The 14,937-nt window shown below is 39.0% G+C and overlaps 1 protein-coding gene across 2 annotated transcripts in view; it reads left to right on the top strand.

Moving 5' to 3' along the window:
* Nucleotides 1–13,768, top strand: part of tep1 (telomerase-associated protein 1) — a 38,043-nt gene extending 24,275 nt beyond the window's left edge. For both annotated transcript variants that reach the window (XM_032532536.1, XM_032532535.1), the window contains exons 35-52: nt 761–881; nt 2,017–2,141; nt 2,255–2,354; nt 3,002–3,157; nt 4,336–4,548; nt 4,738–4,794; nt 4,985–5,120; nt 5,815–6,063; nt 6,662–6,813; nt 7,746–7,853; nt 8,003–8,107; nt 9,099–9,228; nt 9,358–9,443; nt 10,574–10,700; nt 11,122–11,252; nt 11,487–11,608; nt 12,563–12,699; nt 13,699–13,768. In XM_032532536.1, coding sequence (XP_032388427.1) covers nt 761–881; nt 2,017–2,141; nt 2,255–2,354; nt 3,002–3,157; nt 4,336–4,548; nt 4,738–4,794; nt 4,985–5,120; nt 5,815–6,063; nt 6,662–6,813; nt 7,746–7,853; nt 8,003–8,107; nt 9,099–9,228; nt 9,358–9,443; nt 10,574–10,700; nt 11,122–11,252; nt 11,487–11,608; nt 12,563–12,695 — 2,251 coding nt within the window. In that variant the 3' untranslated portion in view covers nt 12,696–12,699; nt 13,699–13,768. The remainder of the gene's footprint in view (nt 1–760; nt 882–2,016; nt 2,142–2,254; nt 2,355–3,001; nt 3,158–4,335; nt 4,549–4,737; nt 4,795–4,984; nt 5,121–5,814; nt 6,064–6,661; nt 6,814–7,745; nt 7,854–8,002; nt 8,108–9,098; nt 9,229–9,357; nt 9,444–10,573; nt 10,701–11,121; nt 11,253–11,486; nt 11,609–12,562; nt 12,700–13,698) is intronic.
* Nucleotides 13,769–14,937: the final 1,169 nt, after the last annotated feature.

Genomic DNA, 14,937 nt, shown 5'->3' with positions numbered 1-14,937 from the left:
CCCAAATCAATTTGATTCCAATTCATAAGGTCCTGATTTGATTACATTTCTGATTTGATATCAATAAGGTTAAAGGTCCCATGACACGGTGCTCTTTTGCTCTTATATAGACCTTAGTGGCCCACTAAAACCATATCTGAAGTCTCTTTCCCCAAATCCAGCCTTGGTGCAGAATTACAGCCACTAGAACCAGTCCCACAATGAGCTTTCCATAGATTGTGCCATATCTAAGTCTGGGCAGGCAAACCATAGAAAGGGGAGGTAACCTTGCCCCTTTTGACCTCATAGGGGGCAAGATTCCAGATCAACCCATCTGAGCTTTCATTTTGTCAAAGGCAGTGCAGGATACCCAGGGCTCGGTTAACACCTATCACCATTTCTAGCCACTGGGGGGGCCATAGGCAGGCTGGGGGAACATATTATGTTAAAAAAATGTATAAAGTGAAATTTTCATGCCATGGGAGCTTTTAAGTAAATTCCAGTTACAATACCAATTTAGTTGGAATATAAAAAAAATTCTCGATTATTTTAGCCCAGGCCTAGTTAGAAGAAGTGGGTTGAAGGTGTCCCTAAAATCTAATATTTATCGTTGAGAATGAACTTAGAAAACTTTATTCCATTTTAAGCTATCAGCTTCTTTTTGTTTTCATTAAGATGTAACATATCTTAAGCTTGAATATATTTTTGTCTTTTTAGCCTGTTTATGGTTTAATTATTGAAATTTAGGAATTTGTTAATAGTCTGGTGTGTTTCATGGCAGTGAGCTGGTGTCCACCTTCTCCTCTGAACCGACCTGTGTGGTTGTGAGCTCGGATGGAGAGCTGATGGTGGTCGGCACTGGACAGGGAATGCTGCATTTCATCAACACTCAGACCGGACAGGTACAAACACATTTTTGAGTAGAAATGTACTTTTTTGGCCTCCCTTTGGTGTCTTCTTCTTTGCGTCACTTTTTCATCATGTCACACATCTTTGACTGTTTTCTTTGTGTTGATAGTTTCTATTTGGCCAATGAGTAGCGATCTTGACCAATTGTTAGTGTCCCATTGCCACAGTGTAAGGTCTGGCTACACCACAGATACTCTCTGTTAGGGTTAGGAGAACAAACACTCTGGGTTTCTTTAATCCAGTCACAATTTGAGCTGCAAAGATTAATTTATTAGTTGTCAACTTTTAAATTATTTGCCAACTATTTTGATAATCTGAGTAGTTTAAGACAAAGTAAAAAAATCTTTGATTCCAGCTTGTTAAATGTGAATATTTTCTAGTTTCTTCTCACCTCTGTGACAGTAAACTGAATATCTTTGAGTTGTGGACAAAACGAGACATTTGAGGACGTCACCTTGGAAGTTTGGCAAACACCGATCCACATTCTTCACCATTTTCTGACATTTTATAGACCAAACAACTAATTATCGATTAATCAACAATATAATCACCAGATCAATCGACCATAAAAAATAATTGTTAGTTTCAGCCTTAGTCACAATCTTGGGCGGCGCTAAACTGCTGACGCAGAGAAGGTGGCTCTGCAAAATTGGAACATTTGCACTCTACAAAGGAGAGGGGGGCAAAGTAGTGTGAGCTATTTAAATTATCTGGATATATGGTTTAACCTTTTTTGCTCTTACCAGTGTATCACCGTGTGTACTTTTCCCACAGCTATCCCACCAATCGGTCCCAGTTAGAGAGGAAATTCCTTAAACATATTCTTTGTAAATCTTTACAATCGTTCACGAAAAGAACCAAGCAGACCTTCCTTGTTGGACGTGTCAATGCAGCATCTCAGTAATCAGATGGCACGCTGTTGTCACAGTGATACTCTGAAAACTTGCTGATAAAATCTTCCAATCTTTCTTTCTGATTCCTGCAGAATTTGATTGTAGTGCATGTAAACACACTATTTGCAAATGTGTCTTGTTATAAATCTAAAAAGAATTACTGTTCAGTTGTCCCACGCTGGGGAAAAAAAGCAACAAAGCTGTCTTATATCAACTCTCTCCTGGCTGTGCACAGGAAGTAAAATCTCTGGTGAGCAGCTGTGACGGCATCTCCAGCTGTGTATTTCTTAAGGATGGACGTCTTGCTACCACCTCCTTTGATGGACAAATAGAGATCTGGGACATTGGGAATGGCTGCAGGTGAGGGGAGAGTCTGAAGGAAAATTTCCAAAATACCTCAGACTGTATGAATCTGGGGTTTTTCTTCAAATACAGCCCAGGTTACTGATGTTTTGAATTTCTTCTTCTTGCAGGACTGCTCTTATTGAGGGCCACACTAATATGATAACAGCCAGTGATATCACTGCAGACAGGAAGAACATTGCAACAGTGTCTCTGGACTTCATGCTGAAAGTTAGTCTCAAACAAATCACGTTCAACTTTTGCTGCCATATCAGTTGCTTGTGTTTTGTGTTAGTGCTTCTTTATCCTGCCTTTTTTGTTCCCATGTAGTCTGTGTGATTTGAGACAGCTGTTTATTTCATGTGTGCCCCAGGAAGACTAGAAGCCACTTTGTTGCAGCTAATGGGAATCTGCTCCACGATATGAGGAAAATACGTGATATGCCATAACATTGTTGAAAATTGCAATAACAATAACTATTCTGCAGGTCTGCTGCTTTCAGTATTCTGCTAAAACTAATTGCTTGTTGAATTTAAAACAAATGGAAATAAAACACTATTCTCAATAAAACCTTATTTTATTGTACATGGAATTGAATATAAAAGGCACCACTAAATAATGAACGAATTATATTTTCTTTCAACTAACACAAAACAATCTCTGAGTGTCTTTTGCGATGTGTTTCATTTTTTCACAATGTTTATTGCTTCAGTTATTATTGTGATGAAGATAAAAAATATATATATATATTGTGTAGCCCTAATCTGAATATCTAAGACAGAGATTACTACTGTAAAATTATACTGTCAACTTTTACTAAATTGCATGTTAATTAAAATATAACTCTCTTAATGTAAGTGTTTTTTCTGCTATTTCAGGTGTGGTCCTCTACTAAAGGTAATGAGGTCGCGGCCCTGCCCAGCTCCAGCCCTTTGAACTGTGTGACCTTTGACCCCGAGGGTCACCTGCTGGCTGCTGGATGCTGGAATGGGAACGTGATTGTGTGGAACTGGCTTCAGAACAAAACTCTCACGGTGAGCTATATAGATAGTCGCATACTGAGTTTAATGCTCACTACATCAACTGAAATGTAATAATTTTGAAACTGCAACAAAAGATTATAAATAAACATTATAGGATTTCAATTCAATTTAATTTATAGTGTCAAATTATAACAAAAGTTATCTCTGGATTTATAAAGATAAAAGTAGGTCTAGGCCACACACTATAATTTACAAAGACACAACAATTCCCACTACATAACACACCCACATTACCTTAAGTCCAGTTGCATTTTGGGTAATTTAGGCGGCAGGTTTTGGCATGGCAGAAGAACATGAGGAATTTAAAAAAAGGATATCTGTGGTCCTTTTACATCCATTTTGACTTTTTTTTCTAACTGTCCGTTGTCTCTGACAAAGTTCTAGGAGTGTGCTGCTACATCGGTGGAGTACAAAAAAAGAATAAAAAAATAATCTTTTTGAAATTATTCTTAATGCCTTATTAGGCATTTTCCCTCGGTATTAGCATTTATAACGGTCGATAATAAGCGAGGGCACTCTACAACATCCCTGTTGGCAACACTCTGATTTTTTTTATTTGTTTTTTTGTTTTTGTTCAAAGGACTTTAAGTTTCATAACTTATGTTTGTATTTTTATACATTTTATTTGTCATAACTTTAATATATTTTGATGTTCCTCTGTTCTGTTGTGACAATAAAACAAATTATTATCATATTATTTTAGTGAGAACTCATAAATAACTACAAATAACTAATCTTAGGGGAATCGTTTTATGTTTTGTTACGCATTTTTGGATTTAAAAACAAAATTTATATATATATGTGTATATATATATATATATATATATATATATATATATATATATATATATATATATTTCTCGGCTGATATATCGGAATATCAGATTTTTAAATAACCAAATGTTTGTATTGGTATCGACCTTAAAAATCCTTTATTGGTCGGGCTCCACACACCCCTATGTTAAATTCCCATAGAGGCAGGCAGATTTTTATTATTAAAGGCCAGTTATTTCATGGATCCAGGACATCATGCATCCTGATAAAGCTCCCTAGGCTTTGGCATTAAAATAACCTGTTAGGAAATTCATTTTCGTCCACATTACAAAATAATATATATATATATATTTTGTTAAATACAACCACTGTTTCTCCTCTGTCTGCTCCCTCAGTTGCTGTGTGGTCACCAGCGCTCCGTGCGCAGTGTCTCCTTCTCCCCCTCCTCCTCCATGCTGTGCTCCGGCTCCATGTCTGGAGAGGTCAGGGTGTGGTCGGTGCCCACCTCCACCTGCGTGGCTTGTTTCCAGGCTCACTGCGGAGCCACGGAGGCCCTCACCTTCTTGGATGAAGGGGCCATGCTGCTGAGCGCCGGCTCTGATCACACGGTGAGGCATCATTGCCTGTACATGTTCAACCTTGATCAGAGAAATGTAACTTCACTCTGTGAGCCAAGGCTGCAGGGTTGTCATAATAGATTTACTCCACTATTTGGCTGACATAGTTACTATTTAAACAAAAGCAAACTACAAACAAATGATGATTTGGAACTTTTTCCATGTCCTTCTGTATAACAGCTCCAGCTCTGGTCAGGAGGACTAGGACGATCGGTCACTACATTAAGAAGCAATGAAGTAAGTACCTTAGTTATCTTGTGTATTAACTTGTTTAACTTCATGTTGCCTATCTTTCATGCCATATACATATATTCTGGGTGTAAATGAACAGGTTGGCATGGTTGAAAAAAGATCCACATTTCTTTATTTATTTTTTACATAGCGCAGAATTTTCTCTCCAAATCGATATTCTCATTTGGTCTTTTAGTGCCAGCAGGAGCCTCCATTGAAGAAAAGGAAGTCTGTAACATCTGAGGCTGCTGCTCTCTGTGTGGCTGTTAATGGAGACTATGCTGCTGTGGGTTACCATGGTGAAGGACTCAAACTCTTCAGTCTGGACTCAGGTGTGTTAGGAATGTCAAAAACAAATCATATTGACTAGATTGAAGACACCAATCTGACAGAAGCAATACAGATGTGCCGAGGACCCCTCAATAAAATTGTGTCACAACCTCGTTGTGAAACAGTCGTGTTCTGTATAGTACCAGTCACATAATTATTCAGCAACATAAACAATTTACCAAGCTGAAAAAAGCTTTCGTTCTTTTTTTAAATTGTATTACTTTAACTTCTTACACTCATATTGTGTCTGTATTTTCTGTCTTGCTTGGGTCTGTTAGTGTGAAGTACTGTAAGACATCTGTTTTTGGGTGCTTTAAAAATAAACTTTAAATATATAATAAATAAATAATTTTTAAATGTTTCTGAGAGACAATTTTCGTTCGTCAAAATTGGGTTTTATAAGGTTTTAAAAATAGATAAATAGATAGAAAGAAAGATAGACAAAACAAAACCATACATTTTGATGATTAAATTGAATTAGAACATATAAATATGCACAAGATGAAAATAATGTGCATTTAAAAACAACATAAAATAGATCTGATAAACAAACAGACAATAATTATTTTTAAAAAGGTTGAAGGAGTCTAAGGCTTAACAGGGTAATAGTTATAAAGTCTTTAAAATCTTCTTGGCTGTTGGCAGTCTTAATAACATGCCAACGTGTTTCAGCCATCTTTTTTTCTTTAATCATAGGTGAGAAGATCTGGGACTCCACACTTGATGTGTCCATCCCGAGCCTGCTGTGGGTGGCTTTGGACGCCGAGCAGGGCGAACCTGGGCTGCTGTTGTCTGGAGGGAGTGACAAACGTGTGAGGGTCTGGAAGAGAAAGGCAGGAGAGGAGGGACTGCTGGGAGGCCTGGAAATGTCTGGAATGTTTGGTGTGCAACAAGGCACCATCCTGGCTTTAGCACAAAACTCCACATACCTGGCGACGGCTTCAGGTTAGTGTTGCTGGTGCTAAAGTAAAAACCTAAATGTCACTTTACTGTTCTAATGGTTTCCACTGAAACAAAATATATTTCTCGGGTAGGAGGTGCTCTCTCCTTTTTTTTTTTAATTTCCCTCTTTCTTTTCTTTTTTGTTGTTGTTATTTTTCTTATTTTATTCCCCCAAAAATACATTCCACAAACACAACAAATCTAGGAAAGAAAGAAAAGCAAAAGAATAAACTAAAACTAACAAAATTGATAAGGGGCTTGAGCTTCCTTCCTTATTGACAACAGTTTTTTTTTGATAAAGTGATCTCTCAGAGTAGTCAGAGTGACAGAAAAAGGGGCACAAAACAAAAACCCTGATACCAGCCAGAACTCACCATTGGTCTATCCTCCTTATTAAATACAAAACTTCCTACCAGCGTTCAGTTCTAAATAACCTTTCCCACCATGTTTTTTACCATCTTCAATTGTATTAAGAATCAGTCCTTCCAAAATATAGTAATATTTGTTAAACCTTTTGAATTGGTTGATGAAGGAGTGCACATCCCTCTTTCTACTCATACCTGTTTGATTGTTTTCCCTTCTGCATGTCTCTTTGATTCAGATGACTTCACCATTGTCCTGTGGTTGTTGAGCGATCTGGCCCTCGACTCCTCCGTCGAGCCTCACGGGTTCCTGAGGGGCCACAGTGGGGGGGTCACCTGTCTGGCGTTCAGCCCTGATGATGGACAGCTACTGTCTGGGGGAAAAGATCAGGTACAGTGTGTTTGTGTGTGTGTATATGTATATATGTGTGTGTGTGTGTGTGTGTGTGTGTGTGTGTGTGTGCGCTGTAGTGTTGTGACAATATTGGAATTTAGTTTTTTAAACAAACACTGACTGTATCTAGACAGATTGCAGATTTGTGGCTAATTTCGTGCAGGGATTTTGGTATGCTTGATTCTAAGATTGGAAGATATAATATAAAATAATAATATACTGTGAGAGAGTCTGCCATACCATTTATTTCATAAAGTTTGTCTTCCTTTGATATTACTGGGTGCACAAGGCCATTGTTGGCAATGTTGCAAATGAATCATGTATGGTAGGGCTGTGCAATTAATTGAATTTTTATCGCAATTTCAGTTTTGGCTCCTGACGATCACAAAAACAATGTGATCGAGAAAAACTAATATTTTGCACCTTATGTTTTGCAAGTAAACTTTTCTTTTGTCTTGTGTTCTGAATGAAACACACTTTTTGCTCTTCCCTAGGCTAAACTCACTCACTCACTCACTCACTCACTCACTCACTCACTCACTCACTCACTTGAATGTAGCTTTTATATGATTTGTTTTAAGGGGCAATTTGAAAAGTTCAACAGAAAAAATATTAAGGGAAATTTCACAGTTCAAGGTGTGTTCACTGTTGATTTGTTTAACTGTTTTCTATTTTTTAAGTTCTAAAAATGCAATATATTTCCAAAAGTCAATAAGCAATCGTGTTAAATTAAAATAATTTAACAATAATAATCAAGCAACCCTAATTAAAGGCAATATTACATTAGAATATTCATGAGTTTTGCATCAATGTAATGAAGTTCCTTTGCTGGATTAGCCATCCGCAGTCATTCCTGTCTGCCTTGTATTGATATAGATGATGGTGGGATTGGACAAAATAACGCAGCAGTGACCGTCTCTTTGTTTCAGGCCCTGATGGTGTGGGATGTGAGTTTGTCTCCTGCTGTTCTCACTAAGTCGCTCCCTCACTCTCACAAAGACTGGATCACTGGCTGTGTTTGGACTCCAGACTGTGTGGTAAATATTCATTACATTAAGGAAATGTAACTAACGGAGTTACAGGTCTGCCCCTGAATAAGAGCTATTAACTGAGAGTCATATAACTACAATATACTTGTTATTCTTTATGTAACCTTGTCTTCATCTGCCTCCTTTTTCCGTTCCAGATTAGCTCTTCCAACGACGGGAGGCTGTGTTTGTGGGATCTGCAGGCAGGCCAGTGTATCCGAGAAATCTCCTGGAGGAATCCTCTTACATCTGTCTGCCGTGTGGTGAGCAAATTCTGCATTTATCCATCAGAGAAAATACAGGCTATGTTATTTACTTCTCTCCTGAAACATCTTTATGCATGTAATGGTTGTGTTGGTGCAGTATATAAGCTTGCGTACTTTGTTTAAAGAGATCAACAGTGTGATTCTGGATGGGAAAATTTAATTTCCTCCCAAAGGATTTAGATTATCAGCCATAATGTCTAGACCAGGGTTCTTCAACGTTTTCCAGGCCAAGATGGCGAGATGGAGCGGGGACCCCCTAATTATATATATTGTATAAAATTGTGTTATATCAAACTGGTCCTAAAGTGCCATGTGTGCATTGATGACTGAAAGACATCTTCTGCCTCCATTTATCTGTTTACTACAGTGTGTTGAATTCATGTTAATGTGTATTTAAAGACATTTCAATTAGTGGAAAAAATTGCAGGGGGGGGGAGGGGGGAATATAAAAAAAAAGTCTAATCAACCAAAACTTTCGCGACCCCCATGCAGTACCTCCGCGGACCCCCTAGGGGTCGCGGACCCTCTGTTGAAGACCCCTGGTCTAGACTGACCACGAGCTCCGAGGTCGTGAAGCGAAGGTTTACTGCTCGTGTCAAAGCCAGAAGTCCGTATGAAATCAACCTTGTTTTAAGAAAAACACATTTTGTTCGGGCTCTTTGGAGAAATACTACAATACCCACAATCCTAAGCGTAACAGTGTTACCATGGAATTGTTAACCTATGGCTGGGTGATATGGAGAAAATTAATTATCACAATATTTTTTACCAAATACTTTGATATCAATACTGCAACGATATTGTAGTGTTGACTATTGGTGCTTTCACAAAATATTTACACAATGAGATTTCACTGTCGAGCTCCGTAGTGTAGAGATTTAATTAACTGCAGGTCTTTCTTTGTTTTCTCTCTTAAGACTTTCACGTAGTAAACACTCAGCCTTATTAGATGGTGTGTGTGTTGACTTGTTTGTTGCTCTGTGGGCAGGGACTGTATGTGGTAGCCGGCTGTGCAGAGGGAGCGCTACATGTTTGGAACTGGGAAACAAACATAGAAATCTGCCACATTGCTGCGCACAAGCAACGTATACACCACTGCTCTCTCCTCCCAAATACAGGTACACTTCTTGGGAAATGAATGCACACATACAATCATTTGTCTCTCCCTCTTTATTTCATATTGTACAATATGAGTCTTATTTTGAAATTATTATTTTTTCTTCTTCTTTTTTTCCTTTGTTTTTAAGACAAGAACAAAGACCTCAACCCAGAAGAAATGACTGTGTTCACCGCGTCTGATGATGGCACAGTAAAACTCTGGAAACCACTGCAGGTCTGTCGCTCAAAATCAGATGGGGTGAAGATGTGGTTTTAAAGTTGTTTTTTAGACCGTTTAGTAAAACTAGTGCAGTGCCAGTTCAAAATGTGCCTGTTTAGAATGGGCTGATTGCTCGTCCTCCTGCGTTGCTGCTTGTAGCTTTCTTCAGAACCATTGTACCTCGAAACTACTTCCAGAAGGCCCCCAAAGCATTTACTATGCATGTAAACTGTATACTACTGAAGACACATTGGCCCAATCTCAAAGTGAACCCTGAGGACTAAGGACTAAAGACTCACAGACTTAACTGATGCTAAATGAGTGAGTGTGTGAGGCCAAATGGGCTCAGTTAGGTAAATGGGATGGGACGGCACTTCACGAGATCACATGTTGGCAACGTTTAATAAGAAAGATGTTGCTGACACTTGCCGGTTTGGGTATTTCCATTTTAAGTTTGTTGCTTTCCACATGGAAATCACATCACAGGAAACGGCTGACTGATTCAAAAAAATTTCAAATTCGACAACCGTTCCACTCCATGGTCGTGTGCCGTACTGTTGTTTACCTTTGGGTAATTCCCTTTGGTGAAGTCTGCATCGATGCAGACCCAGGGAAAGGGCTCGGTAAGTGTGTACTCAAACCCTAACTGCCTTTGAAATTTGACATTGGGACAACCCTAAACAAATTTCGCGAGAACGCGCACCAAAGTCCGTTAGTCTGTGAGTCCGGACTTTGGGATTGGCCCATTGTTCTACTACATTTACCTGACAGAGAACGTTGCAGATTTAGATTCCACTCACAAAATATCACAATTAACTATTTATTATCCAGCATTATGTTAGAGTTGAAATCTGCACCTTGAAGTACATTGTTCTGATGATGCCTCTCTTTTTACTTTAAGTCAACATTTGAAATCAGAACATGTACTGTGCGGACACAGGCGTTTGTCCATACAGCATAGATAAAGAATCTTGTGAATGGGTGCTTTTTATTATTTGTTTTTATAAAACTCAACTTGTAACACATGTTGCAGGGTGGTTCAATTAGGCGCACCCCGGCTACAGCTCAGCTAGCGATGCGGCGTGGCCCCTTTTATTTAGTCGGCCACTTATTTTTTGTATTTATTTTTTTGGCTTTACGTACAGGTGGAGCACTTTGGCACCTTCCAGGGCCACAGCGGTGCAATACATGGAGTTGCTCGCAAAGAAGGCGTCTCAGAATTCCTCACTGTTTCTAAAGACTGCTCATTGCGATGCTGGATATGGGCAATAGGTAATACTTTATATTCTGCCTTCACATATCATTAAAAAAAGAAAAGGGTTCACAGTCGATTCTCAGTCAGTGTGCACTCATGAAATGCACTGCTCCAAAACCATTGATAAATTATGTTTTATAAATTGCTTCTAAATAAGATATTAATAAGTCTGGCAGGACTGCATAAATACAGCTGAAACATTATTCAATAATTGAGATCATGATCATCATAATTACTCATCTATTTGTTGGAATTCACTAATAATAGTCTCCTGATGCTGCTCAGTGAAGGAGACAGAACATGGTCATCTGTACAGTGTGTGTGCACGTGCTGGTGTGATGATGATTTCAATGTTCTGTACTGTACCTCATATGTATGTTGTGTCTGACTTTTATTTTGAAAGCTGTCCCAGTTCACCTCTGTGTTGTGTCTTTTCAGAGAGTCCACCCATAGTGAAAGGCCCGGTCACAGCTCTGTGCTTCTCTCAGAGAGGGGATTTGCTTCTTGCTGGTTATGAATCCGGTTTGCTGGAACTATGGCAGCACAACACTGTGGCCGGCCACAAGCAGGTGAAGACATGCACAAGAAAAAAAGGGTTATACACTGGACACGTGTGTGTGTGTGTATTAATCTGTGTGTGTGTGTGTGTGTGTGTGTGTGTGTGTGTGTGTGTGTGTGTGTGTGTGTGTGTGTGTGTGTGTGTGTGTGTGTGTGTGTGTGTGTGTGTGTGTGTGTGTGTGTGTGTGTGTGTGTGTGGTGTGTGTGTGTGTGTGTGTGTGTGTGTGTGTGTGTGTGTGTGTCAGGCTTCAGACAGCTCAGTGACAGCAATCTGCTCCATGCCTGATGGCCAGTTTGCTGTCAGCTACGCGAAGCTTGCTGTTGATGTGTGGAAGCCGGTGTGGAATCAACAACACGGCACTGCAAGGTAAACAGCCGCTTTACTAGCTACCATAAATACTACACTCCTTTTTTTTAGTCAGAAGTTATTAACAAATTCTCATTTACAAGAAAGACTTTAGGAAACAACACAAGAAAGCAACGTAAGAAAACAAGAAAAAAACTTTTAGTGTTACCAGCGTTTGTTTGCATTTCACAAATGAATGAGATGAGGGAGGAAATGCAAATTGTCAATCAAACTGTCTTTATCTTTCTCTCTGTTCTAAATGTGAAAATATTGAAGCATTTTGAACTTAAATATGCTGGCCTTTGAAAGCAGTGATAATCTGTGCATTGACAATTACACATTCTCGTTATTAAATTGTGTCAAAATTACTACTACGTCTACTCCACTACATTCAATAGAGAAATATTGTACTTTTTATTCCACTACATTAATCTGATAGCTTTAGTTACTATTTATATTACAAATTAAGACATTTACTCACAAAACACATAGCTGACATTTTTTTAAATTATAAATTAAAAAATTTGAATTGATTTAATAGCTAATTTAAATTAAATCAAGTCCAGCTGAAATGATTAGACCATTAAACACATAGTTGATTGACACAACTGTTTGGATGGTTTCCAGTTAATAAATGTGAGGATTTTCCTGATGATACATACAATGATACATACGATACATGCATAAGTAACATTTTCAATGCGGGACCTTTACCATTAACAGAGTATTTTACAGTGTGGTATAAGTACTTTTACTTCCACCAGTGATGAACACCCTTTTGAAGATTCCCTCCAGACGTGTTTGGACATCCATCTTTCTGCAGAGTAAAGCTCAAACATCCATGAGACAATAAGCGAAACCCATTTTGGGAATAGAGGGTTAGGGTCAGTTCCATGGAGACTTAGAAACATGGAAATAAATCAAAGACGTTGTGAGGAGTTAACTGCTCTGTCCATGTGTTTCTGTTGCTCTCAGCCTGGTGAAGGTAACCACGTACACAGTGACCGAGCCCATGGTCCGCCTCCACTTCTGCTCCGTCCTGATGGCTGTCTCCGACTCTGGAACTATCTCAGATGTCACAAAAGATGACGTCTGGACCCCACGATAACTAAGTACTCATCAAACTCTGTGTCTACGTTTTTGTTGAATTTTAAGAATACATTCATATTTTATCATTTTAATATGAATTTGAATTTGGCCTTGTTGAATTGAGGCAGAGGAAACGTTAATTAAGGCAAACCCATTCATAGTGGAGGTAGTCTCGCTTTGCCAGACCTTCCTCCACAGGGCTATGGAGGAGGGTCTGGCTAGTCCACTCAGCATTCCTGGATGGGAGAAAAACATGTACTGGTTTATCGGCATTTCTTTAAACCAATCACAATCGTCTTAGGCCGCGCTTAGCGTCGGACGTAGCCACGGTGCGGCTGCAAAATAGCCTCCGGAAGGAACATGTTTAGGTGGAACGTGTACATTCAAAAGTTGTTTTAGTCGTGGAACAACAACTCTGATTGGACAGATAGTCTAGCTAGCTGTATGGATTTACCCTGCAGAGATCTGAGGACCAGGTAACCATAGTCCTCAGAAATCCACCGGAGGTTAGAACGCCAAAAAAAAAGAAATTGGAAGGTAATGGACATATGCAAAAATACACGCATCCGGCGGAATTTCCTGTAGCACCGAAGCGATCCCGGAAGTGGAACGTCGAGGATATAGACTATGGTGGAGGTGATCATACAGTTTTAGAAACTGTCTATCATATTGCTGGTGATGTATTTGTTAGCTTTTTGAAGTATTTTTAATCACATTTGATTACTGGCTTTTGTCACTTTTGAAAAAACATCCAGTTTACAATTGCCCAGTTAGCTAAAAGTGGTAAATATCAGTCATTTAATGCACAGTAATTTAACAGGACTTTAGAGGAGCTCTGGATCCTGGGTCAGAATGCTTATTCTGAATATTTACAGGATTTAAGTTACTATTGACACAGTTCAGCTCAGCTGTAGATATGGTGCAGTTTGGTTTTATTTCTTATACACTGAGGGGTATATTTTTTAAGCTCTGACTAATTAAACCAACCTTAAAGCTCTTTGTTTATTTGTCTTGTATTGCAGCTGGAACAGAAGTGTCAGAGTTTTGGGGTTGATCAGTAACGACGAGAAAAGCATGTGGCTGATGGGCGAAGAAGGCGGAAAGGTCCACATTGGCTTCATGGTGTGTTTTTGCCCGACTTCTCTCTAAATGATACTCATAATATTCTAACTCCAAAGAAATGTTTCTCAGATTTATTCACGAAAAGAAAATATATTATTGCAAATTAAATGGTACCACCTGGCAAAGAACAATGTTTTTTTTTTGTCAATTCAATCCCTACATTTCAATTACAACTGCAGTTAGGAAATGAAGTCAGGAAATACAGGTTGGCCCTGAGTGCTGCGCTCTTGATAGTGCTCCTTGGACCAGCCGGGCTGCATGCTCTGCTGAAACAGAGTGCACCAATCAGAAACCCCCCCCTAGGTAAAAAAAGAAAGAAAAATGAGCCAGAAGAAAGACATTGAAAACCAATTTAAACTGTGTGTCATGGAGCCTTGAGATTCATCACAAACTTAAAATCTCTCACTCGTCACTGTTAGCTGTATTCTCGGGTCGGGTGGTTTTCTCACTCCATTCGGCGTTGGATGCACTGGCATCTTTTTATTTATAAGGCAGTATTAGGACTTAATCATTCTTATCTGAACACATACATCCTCTCGAGGTCTGCAGGGACATATCAGATCTGTTTTAGTGACAGTCCCTCAAAGTCAGCACTGACTTTGGCAAAAAGGCTTTTAATTTTGCATGGAATCAGCTTCAGAATGAACTCCAGTTGAAGGAGTTGGTCTCATTTTATTCTTTTAAAGGCTTTTTAAAGGACCTTGCAGAAAGGCAGTCTGTATGTCACTGTTTTAAAATTGATTTAGGACCCTGGTATTTTATGATGACATTGTTGTTTAAATATGAGTGAAAGTGTGTTTATGTATTTACCTGTAAGTGTCTATTTGAAACTGTGGTGCTGCCACTTGCCAGGACACTCTTGTAAAAGAGATTATTAATCTCAAATAGTTTTTTTTATCCTGGTTAAATAAAAGTTTGAATGAAACTGTTAGTCATGTTAGGACTCTAAACTAGAAAGGTGCAGGCTGGGGGGTTGTGTGGAGTGATGTGACATGACATGGAGGCAAAGCGTTGCCAGCAGCAGCAGCAGCAGTGAGTGAAGCAGCGTCAGTGTAGCAGGGAACAGAGAGGAGGGAGTCTATAAAAGGACTGCCTTGATGTGAGAATAACTGTAATATGTGTGTGTCTGAAAGGAATGA

This window comes from Etheostoma spectabile, chromosome 12 (assembly GCF_008692095.1).
Source record: "Etheostoma spectabile isolate EspeVRDwgs_2016 chromosome 12, UIUC_Espe_1.0, whole genome shotgun sequence".
Classification (NCBI taxonomy): Eukaryota; Metazoa; Chordata; class Actinopteri; order Perciformes; family Percidae; genus Etheostoma; species Etheostoma spectabile.
Note: the sequence above shows the minus strand (reverse complement) of the source record. Positions and strands in the feature narration are given on the sequence as shown.